Below are 12,349 nucleotides of genomic sequence, written 5' to 3'. Positions count from 1 at the left end.
CTGACGGGCATACCTACCACGCACCCAATGAAAAAGAAAAAAAAATGCGGTAATTTATAGTAATTGCCTTTTTTTCTGTTGGAGTACTCGTAGAGACCAGTGAGAGAAGAGTGGAAGCAAAAGAGGCAGAAAAGAATACATACAGTAGATATGGAGGAGCGTGGGTCCCGCCCACCGAGCTGCCGCTCGCTGTTCTGTAGTGATAGGGACACTGGCCACTGCGCGTGACTGGGGAGGAGGCCTTTGAGCTGCCGCTGCCACTGCCACCCCGTACCCACCTCCACCCCTATTAAATGCCCTCTTTGACCTCACCCGTCGTCTTCTTCGGCCGGTTGGTTTGCTTCCCCTTCCTTCCTCTCTGCTCTGCTCTGGTCTGGCGTCGCGGCGGCCTTGCTGCTGGCGCTGGCGGTGGTTGGAGGCTTGGAGCAACCGAGCAACGGCATCATCAGCTGCTGGCGTCGGCGTCTGGCGAGGCGACCGAAATCAATGGCGGGGAGGTGACGTCTTTTCCCCTCGCTGCACTAGTCCGGCGGCCGCGTCCTCCTCCTCGCGGCTCCGATCCTCCGTCCCCCCTGAGCGGTGCGCGTGCCAGCGACCACCTGCCGTCAGCCGGCCGGAAGGGGGGACAGTACGTCTGCTCTTGCCGGGAGCCGTCCAGCAGGCAAGTTCCCCCACTCTCTTCTTTCCGTTCCATCTTGCTTTGGGAGTTTGCTTGGGGCCATGGTCATCGCCCCCCGGCCCTCTTGTTTTCCACGACCTCGGGGCCAAGGATTAGGACCTGCTGTTCGTGTTTGCGCCCATCGATTTTGTACAATCTTTGGAGTCTTGCTACGAACTAGGGTTAGATTGTGACGCCCTTCAGCTGAGATTGGGATTGGGAGTGATTATTCATTCCATCGGTCGGTCTAAATTCGGAGCACTTTCTTGTTTTGTTTTTCATTCATTCACAGTCCTCGGGGCTTACTACGTCATCCGTCTTGTTCTCCATCGATTTCATTTTTTTTCGAGTCAAAGTTCTACAGCGATTGATTTTGATTCCTCGTTACTTGTTGTGTTAGGCAGGAGGGCTGTTCAACTCCAGTGATTGATTGAATTCCTTCGCGATTGATTTTGATTCATTTCCTCGCTGGCCTAACCGGCAGCAGCTTTTTCGCGAGGTTCTCGGCTTGATTTCCTCCTCCTGCTGAGGACCGGCCGGTGTTTGTGCCTCGGACGGAGCATGCGTCGCGTCCGAGTGTCCTCCCAGCAGGCCCCCGTCCACAAGCTCGGCGACGCCCAGATGAAGCTCACGCCCAGGTTCCGCCTCGCGGCCACCTCCGCGCCGCCGTCGCCGTCGCCGGCCTCAGACCCGGAACAGCAGCAGCAGCAGGAGCCATCCTCGTGGGAGGAGGAGGCGCCGCTGATCCCGGGCCTGCCCGACGACGCCGCGCTCAACTGCCTGCTCCGCCTGCCCGTGTCGGCCCACGACGCGTGCAGGCTGGTGTGCCGCCGCTGGCGCGTTCTCCTCGCCGACAAGGCCCGGTTCTTCGCGCAGCGGAGGCAGCTGGGCCTCCGGACGCCCTGGCTCTTCACGCTGGCGTTCCACCGCTGCACGGGCAAGATCCAGTGGAAGGTGCTGGACCTGGGCCACCTCACCTGGCACGCCATCCCGGCCATGCCGTGCCGCGACAGGGCCTGCCCGCGAGGGTTCGGCTGCGTCGCCATCCCCGGCGACGGCGCGCTCCTTGTCTGCGGCGGCCTCGTCTCCGACATGGACTGTCCGCTGCACCTCGTGCTCAAGTATGACATTTATAAAAACAGGTGGACCGTCATGACACGGATGCTCACTGCCCGGTCCTTCTTCGCCGGCGGCGTGATTGATGGCCGGGTTTATGTCGCTGGAGGGTATAGCGCGGACCAGTTTGAGCTCAATTCAGCTGAGGTTCTTGATCCTGAGAAGGGTGTTTGGCAGCCCATTGCTAGTATGGGGATGAACATGGCGTCGTCCGACTCTGTGGCCATCGGCGGTAGGCTCTATGTCACCGAAGGATGTGCTTGGCCGTTCTTCTCGTCGCCGAGAGGCCAAGTGTATGACCCGAAAGTCGACCGGTGGGAGGCGATGCCGGTTGGAATGCGTGAAGGGTGGACGGGGCTAAGCGTGGTCATTGAGGGGCGCCTGTTTGTGATTTCAGAATATGAGAGGATGAAGGTTAAGGTCTATGATCCGGAGACGGATTCATGGGACTCGGTCAGCGGCCCTCCGATGCCCGAGCGGATTATGAAGCCCTTCTCGGTCAGTTGTCTCGACAGCAGGATCGTCGTCGTTGGACGAGGTCTCCACGTCGTGATTGGTCATGTTCAGAAGGAACCTGCTGACGATCCAGATAGTAGGGGTTCGGGCTACTCCATTCACTGGCAAGATGTGGATGTCCCTAAGGAATTCAGCGATCTGACACCTTCAAGCAGCCAGATTCTGCATGCTTAGCTGCTCGTTGAGCGAGCCATTGGTAATCAGCGGATGTGGATGCCCCTTTGAGCTGCACAATCGCTGTGTTCTGTACAGTAGGATGTTTTCCAGCCAGATCTCTATGTATTAATATTATCTGGAGTTGTTTTAGATGTAAAGAAATAATAAATTGAGGTTCTTCAAATCGGAGAGATAAACTCATCAGACCTTGTTGTAAGTAGATGCTTGTCAGATTCTTGAACAAAACTGTTGCTCTATTTCGCTCTCTGGTCTTTCATTGATCAGAACTGTTGTTGAATGCACCCTGCCAAGTGTTCCTTGCTTTGTTGAACAAGCTGACAGCATAAAGTTTGTAAACTGTTCTTCCTTTGTGCATTGTAAGACTGTGCTTATTGATATGTGCTATATGAAGTACGTACTTGTTCTGTCACTCTGCATGTGCAACAACGCTTTGCATTGCTTTGCTTCCTCACACGAAGTGGCAACAGGTTTCTGAAAACTTTGAGCTTGCAAAATTTCTTTTTGTATGTAGTAGTATCTATTCAGATGCCTTTTAGCCAGATAAAGTTGGATTGTGTATTTGTGTTACTTTCCAAAGCGTCAGTCAGAGAGAGAGGAGGAGCAGAGATTCGATCATCATCATGCTTTTTACTATTTTTTTTCCATGCGAAACAAAATGCTTATCATGTTATCCATACTGACATGACCCCAGATGGAGTTGGAGACGTGGAGTGTAGCCATCCAAGCACCAGAGATAGTACAAAAAACTCCAATCCAGATGGCCGGCCCTCTTGTGGTCCGTGGGGACTGGAGAGCATCAAGTCATACAGAAGAGAACAGGATGCCTTCTTGACTCCTTGAAGGAGTATCTCAACTTGCACGGCAATGATTTACCAATCGCTAGCTTACCACATCATGCTGTAATAAACGATCTTTTCTTCTTTTATTATTTTGCTGATGGAACGGGAACTCAAAAGGTACTACAAATATCTAAATTATAACTTTTTTCAGAAAAAAACAGAAACTCTGCTTTGTATTTCCTCCCTTATAAATTATAAAACATTTTAACCTTTTTAATATATTAGAATTACTTTTACTATTGGACATAGCTATCTAAGTGCATAACAATAACTATGATCAGTAAAGCCAAAACATGTAGTAAACACGACATTGACTGTTCAATGTCTTCTTTTATAGTCTATATCCATCGGCTTCTCTCTCCCAACAAATTCCACGTTGATGTTTTTTTTTTTTTTTTTTTCCCTGTTCGGCTTACCCAGAAGCTTTGTTTGGTTTTTTTTTAATCAAAACTGTGTTTTTTTTTTCTCACAGCAATTCAATTAGAACAGTTCAAGCTGAACGGAACCTTTATGTTCATCCCGTTGAAATTTCGTTGTCCTTGTAGTATGTACTGTACCAAGTTGATGTTGCGTTGATGTTTTTATGCTCATCCCGTCGAAATTTCGTTGTCCTTGTAGTATGTACCATCTTTATCGTAGCTTCGCATCAATCAACAATGGCAGGCTAATCGGCCGGCCGCGTGGATTTGCAGAGGTAAAAGGAAATTCTACCATGGCACACAATGTTTACCGTGCACGGAAGGTTTCATGTGGAACAAATCGAATTTCAGCATATATCCAAAAAAGTTCTAATTTCAGCATGTATCAAAAAAAAATCTAATTTCAGCAAATCCGAGCAGCAGCCAGCCATGGAGGCGCTCTACTTGCTCGCCTCCCTGGCCGCGACCCTCGCCACCTCCGCCTTCCACTCGCTCCTGCTCCTCCTCCGCTACCGGCGCCACGCTGCCCCTGCCGATGGGCACGACGCGGCGGCGCGGCTCTACGAGGGCCGCGTCCGGCACTCGCGCCGGCGCCCGGCGGCGCACGCCTTTGAGTACCCCGCGCGCTACGCCCTCGTCGACCTCGACCGACTGCCGCTCCCGGACCACCTCTCCGCCGACGAAGCCCGCCGCGTCGCCTCCACCTCCGGCCCCGTGTGAGCCCCTCCTCTTCCTCTCCGCTGCTGCTTCTCAGCGAAAGTTTGCCACCATCCTTGCGAAAATAAATCCAACCTGTCGTGCTCTGAAATTGAAGGGAAGCCACATTTTTTCTCTATAGACAGTCTGCAGTTTGTTGTACAGCTGCAAAAGGAGAGCAGTCTCATTATCAAAATCTCTGTTTGACGAAATGGCTCCTGAGCGCTGACTTGCCCCTTGTTCTTCCTCGATGAAGGCACCTCCTGACGATACCCAAGAGCGTGGGATACGAGCAGAACCCGCTGAGCATTTACTACTGCTACGATTCTGCAGGACAGGGACAAGATGGAGAGCTCAGGATGTGCATCGCCGAGGTGAGATCAGTGTGCATATGATTCATCTCCATTGGTTTCTGGCTGATTATTTGCAACTGTCTAATCTCTTGCTATTGGCGTCAGGTCACAAACACTCCCTGGGGAGAGAGGGTGATGTTTACCTTCCAACTGGGCTCTGATCTCATCTCAAAGCCCTTGCATGTTAGCCCCTTTATGGTATGACCTCAGTTAGGAATCAGTATAAGCCAGCTAAAAAAATGTGCCCTTGTTTTTTACTTTTTCAGATTCAGACAATGTGATGTGTTGATTGATGAATCTTGGACACCTTTATTACCAAACCTGATCTAGGGGTAGTCGAAATGTTAGCTTGCTCAATTCACTTCCATCTTTGATCTCATTGCCGAATGCTTTTGCACAATCATTATAATGGATGTTTCTGAATTCTGATGCTTGCTTGTGCGCATTCCCTAGTTAATTTTTGGTAACTTTGTGTACTGTATTCACTTCTGTTGCTTATTCTTAGTGGGTTTCTTTTGGTTGGCATGAGTCATAGGATATGCACAGCAACTGGAGTATTCGCACTGATGCCCCTGGTGATAGACTCTATGTTGTTATATCAGTTCAGCATCAGACACTTGGGGACTATTTCACTGCAGCTTTGGATGCCAAATTGGTTGGACAGACAAGTAATTCTCTGAGGCTGGCAACCTTCTTCTGGCTGATGCCACACAAAGTTACTGCATGGATATACTGGGAGGTAATGGTCCTATACTCCTATGTGTCTGTAACTTTTCTGATTCCATGGTTAAGTTTATGATTGCATTTTTCATAGTGAGCAATAAACCCTATCTGAGGAAAGGTCTATTATTAGCATGCATAAAAAATGAGATAAACTTGGTGGCTATTTTCTTTATTCTTCTTTCCTCTATCTTCGTTTTTTAATATCTGTCATAGCGGTTGAATCAACATATGAGTGAATAATAGTGATTCTTCGCTGAGTTTATGTTTGGTCTACACTCTACAGTAAACCTTGAGTTGTACATGTTGAGAAAGTTTCTAGGATTTGTTTTATGGGCTCCATCATTGTGTTCAAAGCCACTAGGGCTGTGGCCCTAGTCTTGGGTTCAATCATAGCAGGTACCTCTGTCTAGTGCTCCCAGTCTGAAAGCCCACTGAACCATGTGGCCCATCATCAATTCCATCAAGAAACGCACAAGAATGCATGCCTCAGCGGCTCGCTGCATTGCACCTCCTTCTCGCGTTCATCCATGTTCAGCATAAAGGGACGCCGGCACATGGGTGCAGCCAGAACCATGGCTGCACCACCTCATTGGCAGCACTCTTACTGGCCACACCCTGTGTTGCCTGGCTGCTGCTTGCTCCTCATGTTCTCCAAGTTCATGTTCTTGCCTTCTTGATCTTCTACTCCATACCTTTGCTTCCTCATGAGTCGTGACCTCGCCCTTATGGCCGCAACACGGCTTTACCGGCTTAGCAGCCACCATGCCCAAGGAGCAGTAGAAGCAAAATGGACTACCAGAGGCTGCCAGCCAAGTAGGCATCTGGTGTACCCAGTGCAGAGAGCTCCCGCTCTGTGCGGGATCTAGGGAAGGGTGTCAGTGGCAAGCCTTACCCTCGCTTGTGCAATGCAAGGAGACCGCGACTCGAACCCGGGACCTTCCGGTCACAGGCGGTAAGACTCTACCGCTTGCACCAGGCTGGCGATACCGCATATTTTCCAAGCACTCAACAGGAGGTACAAGCCTAGCACATCGATTAGATTTTTTGTCGCACGTTAATCATATGTATGTCAAGTTAAGCATGTAGATCAAGTTCATCCAAATTCTGGAATTTGTCATTTGCTTTTGCTATGTCTTGATATGTGACTTGTATATGTAGTTCTATGTCTCAATATGTGACTTGTATATGTAATCTTGGCGAAATAGTATGTCTGCCACTGTTCAAAGCACTGTATTTGCTTCACTAGTCAGATCAATATCAGTGCATTTATACAAGTTTTTAAGATGAAAATGGTAACTGGTAGTTTTGGACTTTGGATTATGAAATCAGAATAACTGTGGTCCATTAGGGTTCATTCTTACAGAAATAGCACAGCGCGTTGGCAAAGCAAAGTATAATTTTGAGGGGAATTGAACCCTAATGGACCACAGTTATTCTGGTGAGACCACAGTTATAGCTCAAAGACACAAGGTCTTGCACCAGTCACACTGACATCCCACGCATACACTCGTACACTTTGAGGGGAATTGAACTTGGGAAGACTGAATGCATTGCCATGTCCTGGTAGCATTCCAGCATAATTTTATTAGTTTATTACTCCCTCGCCTAGTGTTCTTCAGTCCATTTCTGGTGATAGCCTGCCTATCTTGAGAGCATACGCGATGCACAGAACTGATAAATCTGAAAGTCTACCATATAGGAAGGTTGAAACTATAGCCTAACATGAGCCAGCCATGAAACGGAGACCTTCATTTTAGATACAGAAGCCTGTCAGATTTGCTTAAGAGCACTTTAACAAACAAGGTCTAACTGAGCCTTGAGGTAGCTCCTAGTAGAATTCCTGTTAGTACATACTTGAAAACCATGTCCCATCTGTTCTTTTTGGTTGCCTTGCACACTGCCTCCAATCTTTTCTTTTTGTAAGCAATATTCTTGCAAACTTGTAATCTTTTTAGGTTCTAACCAGCAAACAAACCATAATTTTATTGGCAACTTTAAGCTCTACATGTGCTTTAGTACCTCCTCTCATGGACCCCATTACTGAGAAAGACATGGCCATAATGCAGTTATACTTTGGAATAAGGCTCCAGTGACCATTCTGATTATCCTGAATCCTCATATCAGACCATATCCATTAGACCCAATTTCTGCAAGCTTTTGCATAGGAGGTAGGTGTATCTTTTGCTTTAACAAAGGTTCATAATTTAGTAGATGAGGCATCCCATTTAATCGCGTACTTCAATTCTGTGAACTGCTAATAGTTCTGTACTGGGTATTATACTATAAAAATTTTTCAAGAAGCATCTGTACTAGCAAAAGTTGAAGTGGACAGTGAATATATGGCGTTTCATTTGTTGATATCTCATCACCAACTGATAACTGATGACTGGCAATTGGAACCTGCTTCGGTTGACACATCATCATCAGCATCTCAATTGTGCTTAGAATCAATTCCTGCATAACGTGTAGTACACGCTTGAGCTGCTGATACACATCCATCTCATTTATCAGCCCTGTTTTCTGCCTAATCTTACCAGTGCTCTGCTGCTGTTATCCAGGCCCTCAGACTTTGGCTGAAGAACGTCAAGTTCCTAGACCATCCCAGGTATCTGAACCCGAGTTACAGGGACGAAGCGCTGGAGCGCGATCTCGAGCTCCGTGCCTCTTGCAGCTACCTTCAGAGGCAGAAGGTGAACAACCAGAGAAGCAGAACCACAGAAAAGACGGCTGGAATCACGAACCATGTAGATGGCAAGAGCGATGAGAACATCACGAAGAGGTGGCGCGTTTGGAGGGACGCTCAGTGGCCTTGGTCATGAAAAAAAACTCAGATGTACCATTTGTGTTCATTCAGATACCGTCTGGTGCTCGCTCCCCTGTACGACCAAAGATCATAATTTGATTTGATTGATGCCTTTGCAGACACCACACGTTGACAGTATCGATGATTGTAACATTGTTCACTGTTAAAGTCTTAAAGAAAAAGAGATTACTTGGGACATGTTTTCCTCAGAAGATACATTTTCTTCAGTGTGCGTTGTACCTAGTTTTTGACTAATTGTTCAGCTTCAATGTGTGTTATGGAATGTGCAAGTAGTCCGTGTGTGTATGCTACACGCCTACACCTTCAATGCACATGTGTGCCTGATGGCTGCAAGGTATATATTTATATATTATAAAACGCAGGATACTTAGCAGCCGGTCAGGCAAGCAAAGATCAGATATCTGAACTTGGGGAAGCTTTAAGTCTCATTTCTCTATTATTATATTTTTCCTTTAGAAGATTGCATCACCTGATTCTTTTCCATCCATTATACAACTACCTATGGATTAATTAGTAGTAAACATTTCGTTGGTTCACACGGGCTGCCTAACATCCGACATGTGGCCATCCTCGGAGATATGAATACGATGCTGGATGATGACCGAGCTGTTGCTGCTCGTCTTTTTTTTTAACACAATGGCAAGCTCTGCCTTTCAATTAAGATAGGAAAAGAGAGTTTATGTACAAGCAAGGACACTCCATATGAGGGTTTCAAGCTCTCTGTAGCAGGTATAAGAGGGAAACACACACTCCAAGGGAGAAACAACAACTAAACATAAGCGAGTGCTCTCTTCCTTTGCTCTATGTCTTCCTTTATCCTTACGGCTACTTGTGGCACCGTTTCTATCTCGTTGTTGAAAATTCTCCTATTTTTCTCTTTCCAAATATTCCAAAAGGTATAGATTACTATCCTATTAAGTCGTGTATGTTCAGATTTTGGCACTTTTCTTGCCGCCTCTTCCCACCGTTACCCCGTTCGGCTTATCTAGAAGCCGGAAGCCGGCTTGTTCGGCTTCTTTTTTTTTTCAATTAGAATAGTATTTTCTTTTACAACAATTCAGTTAAAACAGTGTTTTTCAGTCAGTTTTCACCAAAACTTAGCGAGCCGAACGGGGCCATGCCCGGGGCCATGCCCTGATATGGATGGCGTCTGTCTGGAGTCGTTGCTGCTCGTCCTCGAAGGTTTCGTTCGCAATCTTCTGAATACGACAGTCGTGGACTTTGTGGCAGCAGTGCATCACAGCTCAAACCTTGTGAATAAACTGCCCTGTTTGCTTTCCCGATGCCGCTGGATTTCGCAGAGGGATTTCATTCACATGGATTTGCTTGCACGGTTGGGTTTTTGCTGGAAAACCGTTGGAATTAGCACGTTAATTAGAAGACCTGCGTGCTACGCCTGCCCGAGATTAGGGATCGACATGGACCCCACAAGTTGGCGAGGAGTAACTAACTGATGCAACGAACACGTGGCTCCCATGCCTGTGCGGCTGTGCCTCATTTTGCACGTGCCGGCACGAAGCTAGCGTGAGAACAGCGACATGAGTAGTGGCGTGCAGCCATGCCCATCGATGGGCCTGCCTGCATCATTTTCCTTCCGTAAAGTTACATCCAAAGTGCAGTGCAAGCTCTCTTCTCTGAAATTATTAGAATTAGTATATAAATTCTTTTTTAACTCTAGTATAATTGTAGGGATTTTTTTTTCAGATTTAGGCTCTTTGGAATTTTATAGGAATCATATAAAAATTTTACAGAAATCGGTTCATTTTCACAGAAAAAACTTAGGAAACACAAAAATTTTCCACGTTGTAAGGGGGATCTTATTCTTTTTTGTGGAGTTAGACATATTTAATGCGCTATTATATTAGCAGCCCCAACGTGAGATCTCCAGATCATTGAAAAGAAGCATATACACGCACGTGTAGGTGGGCTATTTTACACTGTCTTTATATTATTGTCGCCATTAAAAAAAACTTAGCACTTCCTATATGTAATTTATTTATTAATACCCTTCTAGAATATACGTGTTTTATTTTGTTAATTTTGACGGTTGATATGTATATCACATTATTTTGATTGGTCACAATATAAAATGTACTACGCCTACAATTGCAGTTTCTACCTTTAAAATCTGTCCACAGATATAAGAATTTATGTCACTTATAAGTAGTGTCATCTAAGCTATAATTAATTGTGCCAATAAGAACCTAATTGTCTAATAGTTCAATCAGATCAAAACCTAGGTTAGCCTAATAGCGTGGCATGTAATATATTGCATGATTGCATGAACGTCTTTTTCCTTCCTGTCTGCTCAGTTTACCCTAAAAATTGTTGAGGTGCTCTTTTTTTTACGGAGGCAGTATTATGTAATGTTTTTTTTCCCTTAGCTTACTTTCAAGTAACATATATTATTCTACAACTGATGGCTTATTTGGTAATCGGCCGGTTGGCTGCAGCAGGTCTTTATCTGCTACAAAACACTGCAGCTGAAAGCTAAAAATATGTGTTTAAAAAATGTTGCTTCTTGGAGGAGTTATCCCTCACCTTATCGAAAATGGATTGTCCATTTTGCAATACGCAAATGATATAATCTTATTATTGGTCATAATTTAGAACAAGCTAAAAATATGTGTTGGGAGGTGCTTGGACCTAGAGACCTCCGGCAGAGCAGCCAAAGGTCTTACAGTGACCCAATGCAGTGGAATAAAGTCACAAGGGATAACAATAAAAGTAAGGGAAGGACAGCGTAATTGTTATAAGATTACACAAATCTCACAAAACAAGAAGCATATTCTTATTAGTACATTCTAGGGAAAATTAAGTGATCCTTGCCTACCTTGAATCTACCTTCTCTATGGCACTATGCGTCTATGCCCCATGAGCGTGCCGGTGTCAGTGGGGACGCACACATGACTTGCTTCTCTAGCTCCCATGGGTGGGTCCTGATTCATGTCCAGGGGAGCACCTTCGGGCCTCTCCTCGTGCGCAGACACCTCCACTGGGCGCCAAACCTTCGCAGGTTTTCACCTTCGGTGACCTTCTTAGAGGAAACAAGGAGGGAGATTTGTACCCTCGCCAATCGAATCGGCGAACCACAAAGATATGGAGGGAGGCGATGGCTTCCCGAAGGTACCGGCGCCAACAATATGAAATTGTTGCTTAGTTTTTTTTCTACAATTATCAGGTCTAAAGATTAATTTCCACAAGAGTGAAATTTCTTGTTATGGTGGTGCTAAGCATTACAAGTATGCATATACTCAACTATTTGGTTGTGAAATTAGATCATATCCTTTCCTATATTTAGGAATTCCTATGCACAACCAAAAATTGAGTAACACGGATTGGGATGTAATTAAGGAAAGATTCAAACATAAATTAAGCTAAAAGAAATTGGTTTGGGAGTCAAAAGGTGTTGTTTGCGATTGTAATGAAACAATTAAGCATCTATTTTTTTATTATCATCAGTACTAAGACTATCTATACTATTACTTATATAGCTATTGGGTTAACCCACCTATATCTATAACCCATATGGTTGAGAATTAGTTAACTCACATAGGTAAGAAAATATTGATTTTTGTGGGGGTCACAGCTCTTCTTTGGGCAATCTAGTGTACGTGGATTGGTTTTTTTTTTATAGAAAAAACAATATTTAAGAGAGAGGGAAAATGCATTTGCCCTCTTAGCTCTTGGTGTTCTCTACGAGATTTGGCCTCACAAGGGCAGACGCCTGAACCTCGTTTTGTGCATGTGCTTGATGAGATTTCTGTGAGATTTCAATGGCCGATTATCGGAGCATAATCTTTCACTGCATATAGTTTGTTATTCATGCTTCCTTTTTATATATTGTTGGAACAAATTTGGCCATGTTCGTTTCTCTTATAATCCGTCTTTTTTAGCCGGAACAATATTTTTCTCTTACAACAAATCAGCCAGAACAGTGTTTCGGCTTATTTTTTCAGCGAAGCGAACAGAGCCTTTATATGCATTATCGGAGCTAACACATTTCTATACATTATCAAAGCACATTT

At 45.5% G+C, this 12,349-nt stretch overlaps 2 protein-coding genes across 4 annotated transcripts; both read left to right on the top strand.

The window, feature by feature from the left end:
* The first annotated feature begins 309 nt into the window (after nucleotides 1-309).
* On the top strand, nucleotides 310-2,803 carry LOC136541453 (F-box/kelch-repeat protein At1g30090-like). 3 transcript variants are annotated; one of them, XM_066533347.1, is made up of 2 exons: nucleotides 310-661; nucleotides 1,146-2,803. In XM_066533347.1, the coding sequence occupies exon 2, from the start codon at nucleotides 1,220-1,222 to the stop codon at nucleotides 2,462-2,464; it is 1,245 nt and encodes a 414-aa protein (XP_066389444.1). In that variant the 5' UTR covers nucleotides 310-661; nucleotides 1,146-1,219; the 3' UTR covers nucleotides 2,465-2,803. The 3 variants fall into 3 exon arrangements, with proteins under 3 accessions (XP_066389444.1, XP_066389443.1, XP_066389442.1); XM_066533346.1 differs by having other exon boundaries at nucleotides 1,063-2,803; XM_066533345.1 differs by having other exon boundaries at nucleotides 310-665; nucleotides 1,063-2,803.
* A 1,094-nt stretch (nucleotides 2,804-3,897) lies between these two features.
* LOC136541454 (uncharacterized) lies at nucleotides 3,898-8,512 on the top strand. The gene is made up of 6 exons (XM_066533348.1): nucleotides 3,898-4,000; nucleotides 4,133-4,441; nucleotides 4,678-4,795; nucleotides 4,880-4,972; nucleotides 5,310-5,513; nucleotides 8,056-8,512. Exons 2-6 carry the CDS (start codon nucleotides 4,155-4,157, stop codon nucleotides 8,314-8,316), a joined length of 963 nt encoding a protein of 320 aa, XP_066389445.1. The 5' UTR covers nucleotides 3,898-4,000; nucleotides 4,133-4,154; the 3' UTR covers nucleotides 8,317-8,512.
* Nucleotides 8,513-12,349: the final 3,837 nt, after the last annotated feature.

This window comes from Miscanthus floridulus, chromosome 3 (assembly GCF_019320115.1).
Source record: "Miscanthus floridulus cultivar M001 chromosome 3, ASM1932011v1, whole genome shotgun sequence".
Taxonomy (NCBI): domain Eukaryota; kingdom Viridiplantae; phylum Streptophyta; class Magnoliopsida; order Poales; family Poaceae; genus Miscanthus; species Miscanthus floridulus.
This window is presented reverse-complemented; position numbering and strand designations above follow the sequence as displayed.

What these genes read in the sequence shown, in the direction of transcription:
- LOC136541453 (XM_066533347.1), top strand. Translation starts at nt 1,220, where the DNA reads ATGCGTCGCGTCCGAGTGTCCTCCCAGCAGGCCCCCGTCCACAAGCTC.
- LOC136541454 (XM_066533348.1), top strand. Translation starts at nt 4,155, where the DNA reads ATGGAGGCGCTCTACTTGCTCGCCTCCCTGGCCGCGACCCTCGCCACC. An exon ending in TCAGGATGTGCATCGCCGAG is followed by an intron (nt 4,796 to 4,879) that starts GTGAGATCAGTG and finishes TATTGGCGTCAG; the next exon opens with GTCACAAACACTCCCTGGGG. An exon ending in TGCATGTTAGCCCCTTTATG is followed by an intron (nt 4,973 to 5,309) that starts GTATGACCTCAG and finishes CATGAGTCATAG; the next exon opens with GATATGCACAGCAACTGGAG.